At 33.5% G+C, this 17,853-nt stretch overlaps 1 protein-coding gene across 1 annotated transcript in view; it reads right to left on the bottom strand.

The window, feature by feature from the left end:
• Positions 1-17,853, bottom strand: part of LOC105555622 (dystrophin) — a gene marked incomplete at its 3' end in the record, with an annotated part of 1,920,295 nt that overhangs the window by 534,359 nt on the left and 1,368,083 nt on the right. The window contains exon 48 of the mRNA XM_012002637.1: positions 5,390-5,575. Coding sequence (XP_011858027.1) covers positions 5,390-5,575 — 186 coding nt within the window. The remainder of the gene's footprint in view (positions 1-5,389; positions 5,576-17,853) is intronic.

Genomic DNA, 17,853 nt, shown 5'->3' with positions numbered 1-17,853 from the left:
TAGCACAGCAACATGGCACAAGTATACATATGTAACAAACCTGCACATTATGCACATGTACCCTAGAACTTAAAGTATAATAATAGTAATAATAATAATAATAATAATAATAAAAAGAGAACAACAGAAATTATCTGAAAAAAAAACTGAGTTTGCAGTCTGGTTCAACCAGTAATCTTTGTCTTCTTTCTAACTTTCATAGAAATCTCCTTCATGAAATGTCTGATTACTACCAAGTCTCAGAGTTGGTTCAGCTAGTACTTCAACAACAGAAACCTGCTGAAATTAACCAGATGAACTAGTGTTCCTAAGTTTTTCAATGGGAAAACTGAACTAAATGGAGAGTTGACAAAGAAAGCTTTAAAAATACCATGAGCTTGACTACATTTGAGACAAATTTCTTCCTGACTTTAGACCTGACCTTCCTTTTCTTAGAGCATTTACTCTAGAAAACTTTATAAATTATTTCTCTACTTTTTTGAGATATAAATATTCTCCTAGCCTCTTGCCACTTTTATACCTCAGGAATAAACTTTCTCAAGGACTTGGGAGCTAGCACTTTGATCTAGAATCATCTGAAAAGACAGCACCCCTATCTGCTAGTCTTCTGTTGGGAGGATAGGAATCTATCTTTGATAAGTGCCAATCAGCAAACACAGATGGCCTAACTAAGCACATTGCCTAACCTCCCTCCTGATATCTAGTACTTTCCCACTAACTAATCTCAGCACTTAAAGGTTTTCCTGCCTTTTGTTTCAGCAGAATTGAGTTCAATCTCTCTCCTCTGTTGCAAAAGTTTTGAACACAGTCTTTCTTGCCTGTTGTCTAGTGCAATTTTGCTTTGACAACACTCACAGCAGTGTGAACGCATGCAGTGTTCAATGACTTTAATGATCAGTCACTACAATTGAGTCCTTTGGTAGTTTTCAACATGGATTTGACATTATGGACAATTATGTTCCTTATACTATAAGGAAGAACCAGCAGAGCCACATGTCATGTTCATTTATAAACCACACAAGGAAAGTGATTCTAGAGGGGAGGAAAAAAACCCCTCCCTGTGATTAAGATGAAGGCATTTCAGTCACTAAGCCTTAACATAAAATTATGTGCCCTACCACACCTCATATTTTAATAAAAAGTTTGGAAAGCAGTAGTCAGTCTTATGTCAGATAAATAGTATACCTCTAGCTCATTATTGAAGGCATTCATCAAAGATTAAAAACATAAGACCCTTTATAGAAATTCTAAACTGGTCCCGGGATCTTAGCATTCAATTATCATTTCTGAAATCTGAAATCAACATATTTTATGTCTAAACTGAGAGTATATCTGAAAATCAAAATTCAAAGGCATGCCTTCTAGTGGGCTGACTGATGGGAAAGGGCTGTGATTATGCCTAATTTTCACCCTCTACATCACGATCTCATTGATTATGTTTCTCAGCTTGCTAAGGGTTCTGTGAGGTGATTTTCAAGATGAATATTGCTATTTGCAGGATTTCCTGAATAGGAATATTTCGGGAGTAAATTGCACAAACCAAGCAATGTGCAGTCAATTTTCACTCCAGCATAAACAATGTATTAGAACACAGCCCTTAAAGCCTTTTTTATTTGGGTTTCATTACACAGCTAGCTGCATTTCATCAATAATCGTGAAGTACCAAGCAGACAAAACCGAGGTTCACAGAGGATATTACGTATTTTTCTAACAGGTGTGCTCAGAGTTTGACTAGAGAAAACAAACTACCCGAATGGCAAGGCCTCAGACCCTTTGTTTCCGAGGCAGCCATGGCCACCATGGCCAGACAAAGCAAGTTTCTTTACATTTAGGATTTGGAGCTAGGGGTGTGGCTGTTTGTAGATCTACTTTCTTTGCATTAACTCTTTCTTAAGATTTTATTAAAGGCAATTTTTTTTTTTCCTTGTGTTAAAAAAAAGAGCATGGGCTCAAAACTCCTCAAACATTTTATTTTTGGTGTTCAATAGTTTGAAACTAAGTAAAGCAAAGTCTAGTGTCCCATCTTTCTTTAATGGAAAAATAGTTTAATTCATTTAAACAGAGGAATACAGCAGGCTGTAAGGACTAATATCCCATATCTTAAATCAGAAAACCTGTGCAATCTTAATAAATCATTTATTAGTGACAAGGAATGGAAGCTAGACAAAGAGGGATAAAAAAACAAGGTAAATTATTATTCACACAGGTCACCATTTCCTAATTATAAGCTAGGGGTTTGAGAATTATTGGGAGAAACTCTCAAGTCATCAAATCTATGATTTCATGTTTCCCCTCCCCCTACCTTGGACACAGCCACAAGCAGAAGAAAAAGGCTAAAAGAGTATTTTTGAAATCTGCACTCCAGAGATAAAAATCTCGGAATATGCTCAAGGGACTGAAGCCAAGGAGTTTTCTGCCAGGAAAAAAGCAGCTCCCTCTCCCCTCAGTGATTTAAAACAAGCTGCAGGAGGCAAATATCATGACTCTCAGAAACTATACACAGCAGTGAGAGTGATGACTTGTAGCTTTGATAAAGAAAAGTGATTAACACAACCGAGCATGGCTTTCACTTCAAACTGCAGGGACCCATTTGGCAGAACCCTATGGGCCGTAGACAATTAAAGACCCAATGCGGGTTTTCAGTAGTTGAAAACCATTCTGGGGGGCACAGACTGGGACTAAAGTCATTTTGGTTGAGTCAACAGGATCTATTTGTACCAAGGGATTTAAAAAAATCTTTTCTTAAATGTATTCCAGGAAGAGAGATAGCTAGCATTGAGTATTTTTAAAATTATTATAATAAAGAGGCACATTTTAACCAAAGATTGCATTTAAAAGAGTAGAATGTGCTTTTACTGTGAGCTACAAAAAGCTATTTCTGGTTGGGAGGAAAGACTTTATGGCCTTTCCTCTTTGCAATATTACATCAATTACTTTTTAAGAATATACTGGATATAAGATAATTGAGAATTTGGCTAAGGTTATTGTGTATTGGGCCAAGTAACTGCACTTTCCTGTTGGGGTTGTTTATTGAGCAATGAAAAATCAGTATTCATAAAATGTAGTTGTACTGGTGAATAGGAGCTAGTCAAATACCTCTGCGTACATTATGTACTAGCTAAGTGGAGAAATGGTCAGGATCCTAGAACTGATGGCTTCCCTGAGACGCTGATGTGTTTTGTACTCACCCAGTCTTGCCCCTTGTGATCACATACGACTAAAATGCAGGGCAGTGGGACATCAGAAGCCACGTCTCAGCATCAAGACTTCCCCTGTGCCTTTAATGTGCAGGCTTTTGTTACCCATCCTGTATAATTTCTTAAAGCTAACTAAATTTGTTATTGTGTAAAGCCTATTGTGTCTCATAAACTTAATCATCAGACTGAACCCAAGACTGTGCCACTGGCTGAGCAGGCTGAGTTTTGTCCTGGTGAAATGATGTCTACTTGAGACTTCCACAGTGCCATCTGCTCTTGGGGAGTAGGTATCAGAATGGTAGACATAAGTGTCAGGAGGAAGTAAGGTAAACATAGTGGAGAACATTTTGCTAATCTAACTCATTTTAGTTGTAGCAAACTTCTCTCTATCTCCTTATTGTCACTCATGCCCATCTTCCCCAAACTTTTACTTCCTCTTCACTAGAATATTCTCAAACTTCCTTTTTCCTTTGCTCTCAGTTCTAGCAAAACAACAGTTAAATGGAGATGAAAATGTTATGTTTTTACAATCCTGGAAAGTAAATAAATTTAGCAATTAAAGTCAACTAACTAAAAGAAAAACTACTCAAAAATGTTACTTATCTTTTTCACTCTGAAGTTGCCCGACAATACATTCATTAACAGATTGTAATTTCAATGATTTGGTTTATTTGATTGGCTACTTAAAGATTTTGGCCAATAAGGAGACACAAAACAGGGCAGCATATTGAGAGAATCTTTGGAATAGATTCCTTGAAAGGGAGAAAAGAGGATCACTTCAGCATTTACAAGGACACTAAAAGAAGGAGATAGTGGTGTTCAATTGGCAGGACTGTCTAAAGCCCTATGCTTACCTGCAGCATCTCATTAGTATTCTGGGTGCCCTGGTACCATCTTTATCCATTGACTTAAAAACACTTACAAGTAACCATCATTTAATGGATCCTGGACTGAATGTGTTTGATATGAGTGGAGAAACAGAGATAAATAAGAGAATACCTTCTGCACTCAAAGAACAGTGCATATTTGTAATGAAATATTCAGATGTATAAAATTGAAGTGTAAATCAACATATGAACAATGGGAGATGCTTAAAGAGGTTTATAAGAAATCCTAAAAGGGATTCTAATTCTACTTGGGGTATGGAAGAAAACTTGGAAGAGGCAATGACTTTGAATTCATTCCTAAAAAATGGAAGAAAATTCGTTATATCAAAATAAACTGAAAGAAGTCATTTAAAGAACAGAGAAAATCAAGATCACAGGTATGACATGAAATTACATGGATGGAAAGTTACCAAGTAATTTGATATGGCTAGACTATATGGGGAGATTGCTGGCAGAATGAGAAGATAGAAAGGTAAAGTGTAGTCAGTCTGAGAGGGCTTTACAATGTCTACAAAAGAGCCCAGACATTATATTTTAGGAACCTAATCTCATAAACAACTTCAATTTTGGATAAGGAATCTATGAATATGTATTAAGCACAATTAAAACAGGGATAGAAAATGTATCATAGTAACAAATATGACACAGGCGTTCTAGTAATATGAATTTAATGAAGACCTTATTTCTAGTAAATGTCGAGGAAAAAGTAGCATATCCTAGTAAAATAATAATTATTATTATCATTATGACAACAATGATGATGATGATGACAAAGATTCCCTGCTTGACTAAACTTTAGTCAGGCTTCTGAACCTTCACCTTGGCTTATCTTTGCACTCCCCTGTAAAATCCAGTTTCAGCAAAGAAGGCTGTCAGTTTTGCAAGAACCCTTTACCCTTGGTACCTGATCATCCTCAGTATTCTCTACCATTCCCCGGGGGTTGTCTGATAACCCTGGCCCATCTTCAGCAAGAATCCTGTGAGGTTGGTTTAGCCAGAATCCCACTTACCCCTGACGTTTCCTCTTAATTTTCCATCTACTGACTCCTACCCTGCTCCTTGGCTATAAATTCCTACTTCCCCTGTGCTGTATTTGGAGTTGAGCCCAATCTCTCTCCACCCGACCTCCTGTAATACTCCATTGCAGTGGTACCCGTGCCTATTGCAGTGATCCTGAATAAAGTCTTCCTTACCATGCTTTAACAAGTCATAATTTTTCTTTAGTAATGATACAGAATGAGAAAATTCAGTGATATTGCCATTTTTCTCAAAAAAGAAAAAATATTTAAAGCAACATGTCCCTACCTTAATGTCAAATGGTCCTTCTTGGTTTGGATGGTTATAAATTTCCAACTGATTCCTAATAGGAGACAGCCACAGGAGCAGATGATTTAACTGCTCTTCAAGGTCTTCAAGCTTTTTTTCAAGCTGCCCAAGGTCTTTTATTTGAGCTTCAATTTCTCCTTGTTTCTCAGGTAAAGCTCTGGAAACCTGAAAGGAAAATACATTTTAAAAAGGTAAATAATTCTCAAGGCGTAAGCCAAAATGTTTAAAAATATATTTTCAAAAGTTATTTATCATGAAATGTTGCAGAATCTGACTGATTTTTGTTATTTTAGCAGTATAATATTGACTATTTACATATATGACATGTTGGTATTTAACCAATGTATTAGAAATTATTCATTAACACGCTACAAAAATTCTTTGCTTTAAAGAAACTAATGCCGTTTTGGAATTGCAAAACACACACCTTACACAAATGCAAAGCCAACTGCAACTGATAAAGTAAAGAAGTACGTATTTCATTTATTCACTCAGTTACTAAATATACTGGTCTGTTGTGTATTATATGCCAGACACACTTCCTTTGTAGTTATAAAAATGAATAAGCCAAGTTATTCAGCATTAGTACCAGATATATAACACAGGTCTTCTAAATCCCAAATGAGTGATTTTTATTCAGTGCGCATCCTAAAATTAAAACCAAACCAACTATAATTTTGTTTGTATAGCAATCATTTCTTCTACTATACTTGCTTCTAGCTTTCTTTTATGTTATGGAAGACTGTAAAAGGAAGTCCTTTTATGTACAAGGAAAATTGGTAAGTTATATGTTTTTGTGAGCTATAGTTTGTGAGTCCTAGTAAACAGAAGCAGGTGCTTGAGATGGGAAGTAAAAAGAACATTTGGATTAGAGTAGACTATAACAGAAAGATTATAGGTTATTTTTATTAAGAGATCAGTGTATGCCAAGCATCGTCCTTGGAAGTTTCACTTTTGTAGACTTCCTTAATGCATCCAACAATGCTATGATATAGATATTATTATGATCCCACTACCACACATGGATGATGATGTTGGGGCTGAAAAATCATTAAATAGGTTAGGAAGCAGTATGACATGGTATTAAACATTGTGAGGTCTAGAGTTAGGCCACTTGGATTTCAATTCTTGTTCTAGTTCTTGCCTAACATTTTAGCCCAGTTTTCTCTAACTCTCAATGCCTCCTGTATAGACTGGGCACAATGATAACATCTACTTCATAGGATTACTGTTAGGACTCAATAAAGTCATCCCTGAACATACCTTAGAGCAATACTCTGCATGATAGTGAATGACAATAAAGTTATTAAATAGTAGTGATTATTGCTCAAGCTTACAAGTAAATAAAGACCCAGGATAGGCTGGGCACTGTAGCTCATGCCTGTAACACCAGCACTTTGGGAGGCTGAGACAGAATAATTGCTTGAGCCCAGGAGTTTGAGATGAGCCTGGGCATCATAGCAACAACCCCATCTCTACAAAAAAAAAAAAAAAAAAAAAAAGGGCCAGAATAAACAAGAGTGAAGCTATTTTCTTCAGAATGTCAAGAGTTAAAACTGACAACCCAGAATAAAGAATTTAAACTTGTAATGATAGCTCTTTATGAGACTATTAATAATACCATTGTAATACAAAATATTATACTGCAATATGAATAAAATTTTATAATATACATCTGTTCCATAATAATATAATATTACAAATAATAATAGAGAAGATTTTAAAAATAAACTAGATAATATACTAGTGTGTCACATAAACAATGTCACATGCTTTGGAACAATTGTTTTAGATACTTTTTAAATAAGTACATTCTTTAATTGGACACAAGAGTTAGGAGATGAAAAAGAAAAAGTTGTGGAGAAAAAAATCAATGTATAGAAAAATGAATTTTAAACAAGATTGTATATGTAAACAATATGTACATTGAAACACTTTGTAAATGCATGCATATATGTTGTGAAAAATTCATGAGAATGTATAAGTAAAGGATTAACATCCAGCCTGGACTGTTGCAGGTCAGTCTGGGACTGACCCTAGGCTCCCACAGCACTGTTTCCTTGGAAACAGTAACTTTAAGATGAATGGGAGATGCTGGGCCTGCCTTTGTTGTGTGGAACTGCACCTCATTGCGGGAGCTGTCAGTTGGAATACAGTCCTTGGATCCACGTGACTACAATGGTGTAAAAGATTGATGGGAAATACAGGTGGTGGCTCCTGTTGAAGGTAACCTGCACACATCTTGTCTCTCATTCCTGGCAGCCTTTCCCTGTGTGGGTGAGAGCTGGGCAAAAGAAGCACCGTGTTTCAGGTAGCACAGAATGTCCATGAATCATGAATTGAGATATTGTTCTCTTTGCTCGATTTGTGTTTTGTGAGTTCACATCCATAACTACACCCGTGGTGCTGAACTTTCCTGTGTGTGTGTGAGATTTAGGTGATGTTACAAATATAATCCTACGTCTGTAACACATGATCTAATAATGTCCTCAACTTATTTTTCAAGAATTTTAAAGGAGGTAACTAAACATTTTATTTTTATTGGATCATTTTCTACTCACAAGTAGATGTAAAAAGCGTTTTACAGCTTCAACTAACAACTTCTAAAAGCCTCTAGACTCTGAAGCTACTGAGATAATAGCCATCATATTTTCCCAAACTCTCTAAAACTGAGCGATGAACTCCTTTTTATCTATCATGAAATTGTTCACGTTTCATTTAGGCTTCATATATAAGCACAGAAATCTGTGTAACATTTAACTCAGATTGCTGGTTTCCTTATCATCCTCCCATACTATCCCTTCCTTGTAATAGAGGTAAAACAATTCCTGACAAAACAAAAACAAAAACAAAAACAGAAACAAAAAAACCAGTGTAATGGGTCAGATTTGACTAATATCTGGAATACTGAAATGATAGCTTATCATGAGAAGAAATTTTCAGCTTAATTATGACGTTGCTTTAGGTTTATCCTCTCAGACCTTGTCTTTCCCATCATCATAACATTTACCTCATGCTATTTAACTTTTTATTTACATCGATCCTTCTCACTGACCTTTGATTTCTGAGTCAAACAAGCTCTGTTCCTAAATATGATAGACCTTCAACAAAAGTTTGTTAAAAGCAATTTCCAAATTCAGGATTATTATTTTTTCAATGTAAGAAGCAGTATATGTCTATAGTAGTCAACCACACAAAAAAAGTAAATTGTATCCTCAAGTTAAACAACTTTAATTAACAGACAAAAATATCACTAAACTGGACTATATAAAAAATCAAAAGCTTCTGCATGACCAAAAAAGCCATAAGCAGAATCAAAAACAAATGAACAATTATGAAAAATAAATGTTTGTGACTCATATCTAAGTTAAGGGACTAATTTTCTGAACACATAAAAGAGCTTCTGCAAGTTAATACGAAAAAGGCCAACAATTCAAAAGAAAATTGGACAAAAGATAAGGACAGTTCACAGAAAAGAAAATACAAAGGATTTTAAATGCATGAACAGAAGCTTAGCCTTGGTAATAATGAGAGAAATGAAAATTAGAGCTTCATCTATTGCACTGGCAAAAATTCAAGTCTGCAAATACACTATGCTGCCAAGGCTGTGGGAAAATGCAGACTCTTCTACACGGCTGATGGGAAGCATACATTTGTGTACCTCTTGTGGAAGGTAGTTTGGCCATATCTATGAAAAGCATGTAACCTTTGACCTGGAAATTTTATTCCCAGGATTTTGTAGATTTGTTTCTAGAATTAAGGTCAGTGCTTGGTGAGGGTAGAGCAGATGATGGGTAGGCTGAGATATTTTTAACTGTACCTTTTATATTTTGAACAGTGTAAATGCATTACTGTATTAGTCTGCTCTCATACTACAAATAAAGACATATCTGAGACTGGGTGATTTATAAAGGAAAGAGGTTTAATGGATTCATAGTTCTATATGGTAGGGGAGGCCTCACAATCATGACAGAAGGCAAAGGAGAAGCAAAAACACATTTTACATGGCAGCAGGGAAGAGAGATTGCTCAGGGGAACTCCCATTTATAAAACTATCAGATCTTGTGAAACTTATTGATTATCAGGAGAACAGTATGGGGGATCCTTATCCATGATTCAATTATCTCCACCTGGCCCCACCCTTGACATGTAGGAATTATTACAATTCAAGGTGAAATGGGGGTGGGGGGGGATACAGCCAAACCATGTCAATTACTTTTGTAAAACATTATTTAATAAGGAAAACTACTGTACTAGCTCATCTTCCTACCACAAAATGTTGTTGAGAAATTACACTTTGCATATTTTAATAATGAATCATTATTATTCTGGTATAACATATCTAACGCCATCAGTGAAAAATGCTCTGAATAGTTTTCTTTGGCAATATCTCTTAATGGTTGGGTGGAAATCAAGTACTTTTAACACATAATCTTTTGTGCTCTTCTCCACTTTAAAACAGTTTCTAGGAATTGAGAGTATTCCAAACAGTTCATGGAAAAATATAACAGGTATAAGTAATGTATAACGTGGAAAAAGAGTAAGGTTTGTATCAGATTCTATGTGTTTTAAATTAATTTACTTTTATATTTACTATTTTGCATTCACATCTAAGTATAGACACAAACACCTGACCAGTAAAATACATCATTTCTCTAATAATCCTTTTAAGTATTATAAAACCATGCTCTTCATACAACATTTCCCTGTGGTGAAAGAAAACAATTAAACACGTTCAATTCCCTTACGGGTTAATTTAGTATCTAAGCAAATCTTGACCTAATTTCACACAATATTACTTTCCTTATTCTTTCAATTTCTGAATGTTAATTTCAAATGTATAGAAGTTTTAATATCAAGATAAACAAAAGTGTCTGTTTTAGAAATAAACATATTAAGATGGATTTCATAACACAAAAAATATTTAGAAAAATTAAAGTGTTAAGCATAAAAATAGGAAGAAGAACTGGAATAAAATATTGGTGTGGGGAAGCCCTTTAGAAGAAAAAAAGAATTTAAAAAGGATTGAATATAGTATGTATATTGTTCATCTATAAATTAAAGCCAATAATCAAAATGTAAACAAATGACAACTGGAAATATTTGCAGCATATATTAGACACAGAGTAATAATTTTAGTATATAAAAAATATTTTAATGAATAAAAAAGGAAAAATCTACTGGAAAACTGGATAAAGAACATAAAAAGAAATTGACAAAAAATGTAAACAGCCAATAAACAAGAAAAAATCCAAACAGTTAGTAATCAGTGAAATGCAAATGAAAACAGCAATGATATACTATTATTTGTCTATTAGATTAGTGTCTGTAAAAGGTATTTGTCAAAGTTCTGGAAAACAAGCAATTTTATGATCTTCATTGGAGCCCTAATTATTATACAGTCATTCACCACATTTCAATCAACAACAGACTGACTGTGATCCTATGAGCTTACAATGGAGCTGAAAAATTCCTATTACCTAGTGATGTCATAGTGCAATGAATTACTCTCATGTTTGTGGTGATGCTGGTGTAAGCAAACCTACTGCACTGCCAGTTGTATAAAAATATAGCACAGACAAGTATGTACGGTACACAATACTTGATAATGATAATAAATGACCGTTATTGGTTTATGCATTTATTATACTTTTAATTGTTATTTTAGAATGTACTTCTTCTACTTATTAAAAATAAGTTAACTGTAAAACAGCCTCCGGCTGGTCCTTCAGGAAGTAGTTCAAAAGAAGGCATTGTTATCATATGAGATAGTAGTTTCAGGAATGTTTCATTGCCCCTGAAGACCTTCCAGTGGGGGACAGCGTGTGGAAGTGGAAGACAGTGATATTGATGATCCTCACCCTTGTAGGCCTAGGCTCATGTGCGTGTTTGTGTTTTACTTTATAACAGAAAAGCTTAAACAGCAAAATATTAAAAATAAAAAAGCTGATACAATAAGGATATAAAAATATTTTTGTACAGATGTTCAACGTGTTTATGTTTTAAGCTAAGTGTTATCACAGAGTCAAAAACTTAAAAAAAGTTTATAACGTAAAAAAGTTACCATAAGCTAAGGTTAACTTATCATTAAAGAAAAAAAATGGGCCAGGTGGGGTGGCTCACACCTGTAATCCCAGCAATTTGGGAGGCCGAGGCGGGTGGATCGCGAGGTCAGGAGATCGAGATCATCCTGGCTAACACGGTAAAACCCTGTCTCTACTAAAATTACAAAAAAAAAAAAAAAAGAAAAAAAAAGAAAAAGAAAAAAAAATGTGTCTTCATAAATTTAGTGTAGCCTAAGTGTACAGTGTTTATAAACGGTATGGTACTGTATAATAATGTCTTAGATTTCACATTTGCTCACCAATACCACTCACTCACCGACTCACCCAGAGCAACTTTGAGTCCTACAAGCTCCATTCATGTTAAGTGCCGTATGCATCTGTACTAATTTTTATCATGTGTATACTGTATTTTTACTGTACCTTTTCTGTGTCTAGATACACAAATATTGTTGTGTGACAACTGACTACAGTATTCAGTAAAGTCACGTGCAGTGCAGGTTTGTAGTCTAGGAGCAATATGCTATACCACATAGCCTGGGTGTGCAGTAGGCTGTACCATCCATCTTTGTGTAAGTACACTCTATGATTGTACAATGACAAAATCACCTAATGACACATTTCTCAGAACATATCTCATTTGTTAAGCAATTCATGACTATATTTGTTGGTAGTAATTTGGTAATTCAGACCAAAAAGTAAAGCTTCTACCATGGAAACTACAAACACTACTGAGACATTGAAGAAAATGTAAACAAATAGAGGAATACACCTTCTTCATGAATTAGAAAGTCCAATACTGTAAAGATATCTGCCCTCTTCAAATAGTCTATAAATTCAGTGCAATTCCAATCAAACTTGCAGCAACTATTTCTTAGTAGAAATTGACATGCCAATCCTAAGATTTATATGCAAGTGCAAAGGGCTAAGAATATCCAAGACAATTTTGAAGAATAACAAAGTTTAACAATGTTTGCCACCAGACATGAATATTTATTATAATTAAGCCTGTGTGGGATTGAAGTGAGAACAAATCATCTATATAACGTTACCTAATTTATACAATGGTGTCACATAAGTGGGAAAAGGATGATCTTTTCAGTAAATAGTACCAAGTTAACTGATTAGTCATTTGAAAAACATGAACCTTGACTCTCCACATCATACACAAAGCATCAATTCTTGATTGTTTGTAGACCTCAATGTAAAAGGCAAAAAAAATGAAGTTTTCAAAAGAAAATATAGAAAAAAATCTCAACAATTTTAGGGTAACATTATTTCTTAAACAAGACATAAAAAGCACTAGCCATAAAGAAGATTGATAAATCAAACTCCATTTATCAAGAAAGATTGTTAAGAGAAAAAAATAAAGCAAAGTTTAGGTTGAAAAAAGATATTCGCAATGCATAGATCTGACAAAGGACTTGTATCCAACTTCTATATCAGTAAGAAAAAGAAAACTATTATTTTTAACGGGCAAAAGATTTGCATAATGACTTCACATAAGAGGATATAAAAATGGCACTAATCACCAGGTGATTGCAAATTACAACACAATGAAATACCATTTCACATTCACCTAAATGGTTAAAAGGATAAAGGTTGAAAATACATACTCTTGATGAATATGTGGATCAACTAGACATCTTATATACTACTGGTGAAAATGAATTGAAATGACCACATTGAAAAGCTGTTTTTTGGTTATTCCAAAGCCAAATGTACTCATCTTATGACCCAGCCATTCTACTTCCATGTGTATTAAAAATAAATATATGCACATACACAAGAAGAGACATGAACATCACACCAGCATTTTTCCTAATAGCCCCATAATAGACACAACCCAATGTCCATTGATTAGGAGAATGGATAAACCGTGGCATATTCGCACAATAGAATATCATACATAGAAAAACTAAACTAACTATGGCACAGGCAATAGCATAGAATAATATCACAAAAATAATGTTGAGCATGACATGTCAAATACAAGGGCATATACTGGATGATTCTGTTTACAGTAATTTCAAAGACAGTCAAAACTAATCTAGGTGTTAGAAGTCAAAAGAGTGCTTACCTTGGGAGAGGGTGGTAGCAGGGGAGAGGTTAATAACCGGGAGGGAACATGAGAGGGGCTCCTGAGGTAATGTTCTAATTCTTGATCTCGGTGGTAGTAACATGGATACATTAAGTTTCTTTTTTTTTTTTAAATCCCTGAATTTCTATTCTTATAATTTGTGTACTTTTCTATGTGTCTTTATACTTCTGTTTAGAAAATTTCATAAAACTACTTTAAAAGTCTTCATTACCTTCAACTCCAAAATTCTACTTCTATGAATTTTCCTAGGGGACTATCAGAGATAAACACAGAGACCTATGACAAGAATGTTCGATTATATTACTCTAGTGAAAAAGTGAAATGAAATCTCCCCAAATAGAACTGCATTTATATAATGAAATATGTTGCATCTATTAAAATAAATATCATGAAAAACATCCTGTTACATTGAAAAATATTCATGATATATTAAAAATATAATAAAAATAAATTATGGTTTTGATTTTCCATACATATTTTACATATCAGTATTGACACACAGCAAAGGACCTGAATAGATATTTCTCTAAAGCAAACATACAAATGGCTAACAAGCATATGAAAAAAAATGATGATCCTCCCTAATCAGCAGGGAAACGCAAACCAAAGCCACAATAAGATATCATCTTATACCTGTTAGAATGACTATTATCAAAAAGACAAAAGATAAGTGTTGGCAAGGATGTGGAGAAAAGAAAACCCTTGTACAATGTTGATGGGAATGTAAATTAGTATAATTATTGTGGAAAACAGTATGGAAGATCCACAAAACATTAAAAATAGAACTACCATATGATTTAGCAATCTTATCTCTAGGCATATATCCAAAAGAATTGAAATCAGTATTTTTAAGAGATATCTGCCCTCTCATGTTTACTGCAGCACTGTTTGCAATAGCCAATATATGGAATCAACCTGAATGTCCATCAATAAATGAATGGTTAAAGAAATTGTGGCATATAAACACAATGGAATTCTATTCAGCCTTAGGAAAGAAATAAATCCTGTCATTTGCAACAACGTGAATTGAACTGGAAGACATGATGTCAAGTGAAATAAGCTAGGCACAGAAAGGCAAATACTGCATGATTTCACTTACATGTGAAATCTTAAAAAGTCAAACTTAGAGAAACAGAGAAAAATGGTGGTTACTAGATCCTAGGGGGTGGGGTGATTGGGGAGATATTGATGAAAAGATACACAACTTCAGTTAGACAGGAGGAATAAATCCTAGTGATCTATTGTAACTCATGGTGACTACTGTTAGTAACAATAACGTATATGTGGAAATTACTAAAAGTAGATTTTAAGTGTTCTTACCACAAACAATAAGTATGTAAGGTAATGAATATGTTCTATAGCTTGATTTAGTCATTCCACAATGTTTATTTCACAATATCGCATTTATATCGTGACAATAATACAATTTTTTAGAAAATTTAAAAATTTACACATAGATTTTCATATTTGTGAATGTGAATGAAATATATGCACACTTTATTAACCTTTAGAGGAGTATTACAAATTATACATGACATGATTTTAATTTAATTTTTAATATTTTTGGTCCTTTTTCAAAGTTACCACACAGACAGAATATTATTTTATATGTTTTATACATTAAATAGAAATAAATAATAAGTAGTACTGGTTGGGTGGCTATTCCTCTGAAATATTAGCCATGATAAAATTACTATTATAACTTAGGTTTATAACATATTTCAGGTACTTTATGATGGATTTTACTTATATTCACTTTCTTATTCTACCCGTGATCCTATGAAGTACATAACATTGTCTAAAATTATCAAGTGAGGATATTAAAGATCAACGATATAAATAATATTCATAAGGTTACTAGTAAGTAACAAAGATGGCACTAAATATCCAGGTTTTACTGACTTCATATTCTACTCTTTCCTTCCCTCTTCCCTCTCAAAACTTACTTTCTGGTATCTTTCAAAAGTGATATCATTTGATAAATGCATCTATTTAAACTTATGCTTTTCAAAAGTTATTTGCGTGAGTACAATCTATACCCTTAATACTTATCATTAAAGCAATATACATTTAGAAGTCAACTTCAATAAGAAATAATATAAATGAAATGCATGCAAGTAAACATATTTTGAAAATGAATATTTTGAAAATTAAAACATTACTGTTTGACATTTGTTAATTTTATAGGGACTATAAGAAGAGTTAGATTGCTTATCAAATGCATTTTTGGGTTATGTTTAATCCAAAATCATGTTTAAATGATCATGATATAATTGTGATAAGCATCTTCTCTATTTTGGCAGGCTTGTTATTTTATAATAGAAGCATAGATAACATAAGTTGTTATAAAGATTAAAAATAGTAATAGAGAATTTCCAATTCGAATAAGTAACAATTTACATGATATTTTAGCATTATTTTCAAAAAATTTAATGTAAATGCTGAATTTGGAAACTTTTGTACTTAAAAATATGATAACTTGATTAAATTTTAACCTAATTTTAAAATCCTGTCTCATACAATTCCTAACTAAATACCAGATGAATGAAATGTTACATGTAAAAAATTGAACTGTAAAAGTAATGAAAATATGGGAGGCTATTCTTATAATTTTAATTAAAAGCCATAAAGTAATGATTTATATTCATAGCAGTATAAAATTTTTTTACATAAAAAATCAACTAAGCAAAAGAAAAAGGCAAAAATGATTCATCTTTTTGACAAACGCTCTTGAAATAAAAACATTCTCACAAACCCATAGAAAAAAAGACAAATACTCAATTAAAAAGGATAATGAGGAATAGACCATTTATGAAAGAACTATAACTGACCCATGTATAGGCCTATTAAAATTGTTTAACTTCACTAGGAAAATTCAAATAGGGAGGTGTAATATTGCACCTATTGATTTAACAAAGATTTAAAACACTATCTTGCACTGCAATACAATAGTCTCATATAACAGAAATTGTGTGGTGAATTAGGTTTTCTCATTACTGATAGCAAGCAAATAAATTGAAATATCTCTGGGAGTGGGATTGGGTGTGGATGAGGCAGGTTTTTGTAGTTCATATCTAAAGTCTAAAACATTTTATTGCACTTAGGCCAGAGATTTTACTTTTAAAATTTCAAACAAAATTTCTGCAACGAATATATACTTCTTTTAAAAAAGAAAATCGCTATTTTAAATACAGGTACACGTGTGCTTCTATAGAAATAGGTATATGTATGTAGTACCTAAAATGTGCCAAGCATATATATCTATCAACAACATCTAATAACAACTCCATAATACAGGTAGTGTTATCGTTCCCATTGTATGCATGCGACTTGTACAAGGTCAGATAGCTGTTAAATGATAACCAAGCTAGGATTTGAACCCAAGAAGTTAGGCTTTGAAGCCCATCCTGTTAACCACTATACTATTTTACCTCTCATTCCCTTTAGCTATATGACTTTGAGAAAATATACTATATGCGTGCAGTAGAAAGTTTGCTTTTTGTTTACAGCATTTCTCAAAATAAATTCCTTTAGGTACTGATTGGACCTTACTACAATTTCTTCATAACTTTGAAAGTAAGTGGGATGATAGAACCCTATTTTCCTTGCCACTATCAAATTCAGTTTTCAAAATTGCCATTCATTGATTCTCTTGCTTAAAATTGTATGACTGATTTCCAATAGCCTCCAACTTCTTTAGCCTGCCTTTATTAAAAAAAAAACAGAGCACTTCTTTTGGTCTGTTCCTCTGACATTGCGTACTCTGCCATTAAAATGTCTTCTTTTCCCTCAATAAAATATCTCTCTTCCTTATAGACACGTATAAAACTCTTCCCAGTCTTTCACATTTTTGTAATAAAAGTGCCACCTCCTCAGAGAAAATTGTCTAATCCCTCTGGAAGGAAATAATGATTCTATCTAATAAACTCTACCATTTATTACCTGGGCTACTTCATTAGACAGACAGTTATTACTTTTTTCTTTATTTTACTATTCTCTTCCAACTTATGTCTTCTTTCTTGTCTCTCCCCAAAAGCTAGAATACTCACACATACACACAGCCACAATTGAATTTTACATCTTTATATACCATTAGTAACTTTTCTTACGTGATATAGCATTTGTTAAATGAACAATCATACAAAACAATCAATCATTTGCTAATAAAACAGAAAAGAGAAGGTAATAAATGGTGCTGGGAAAATTGGCTAGCCATAAGTAGAAAGCTGAAACTGGATCCTTTCCTTACTCCTTATACGAAAATTAATTCAAGATGGATT

This window comes from Mandrillus leucophaeus, unplaced genomic scaffold (genome assembly GCF_000951045.1).
Source record: "Mandrillus leucophaeus isolate KB7577 unplaced genomic scaffold, Mleu.le_1.0 Scaffold692, whole genome shotgun sequence".
Taxonomy (NCBI): Eukaryota; Metazoa; Chordata; class Mammalia; order Primates; family Cercopithecidae; genus Mandrillus; species Mandrillus leucophaeus.
The sequence above is the reverse complement of the archived record's forward strand: the minus strand, read 5'-3'. Positions and strand labels throughout refer to the sequence as shown.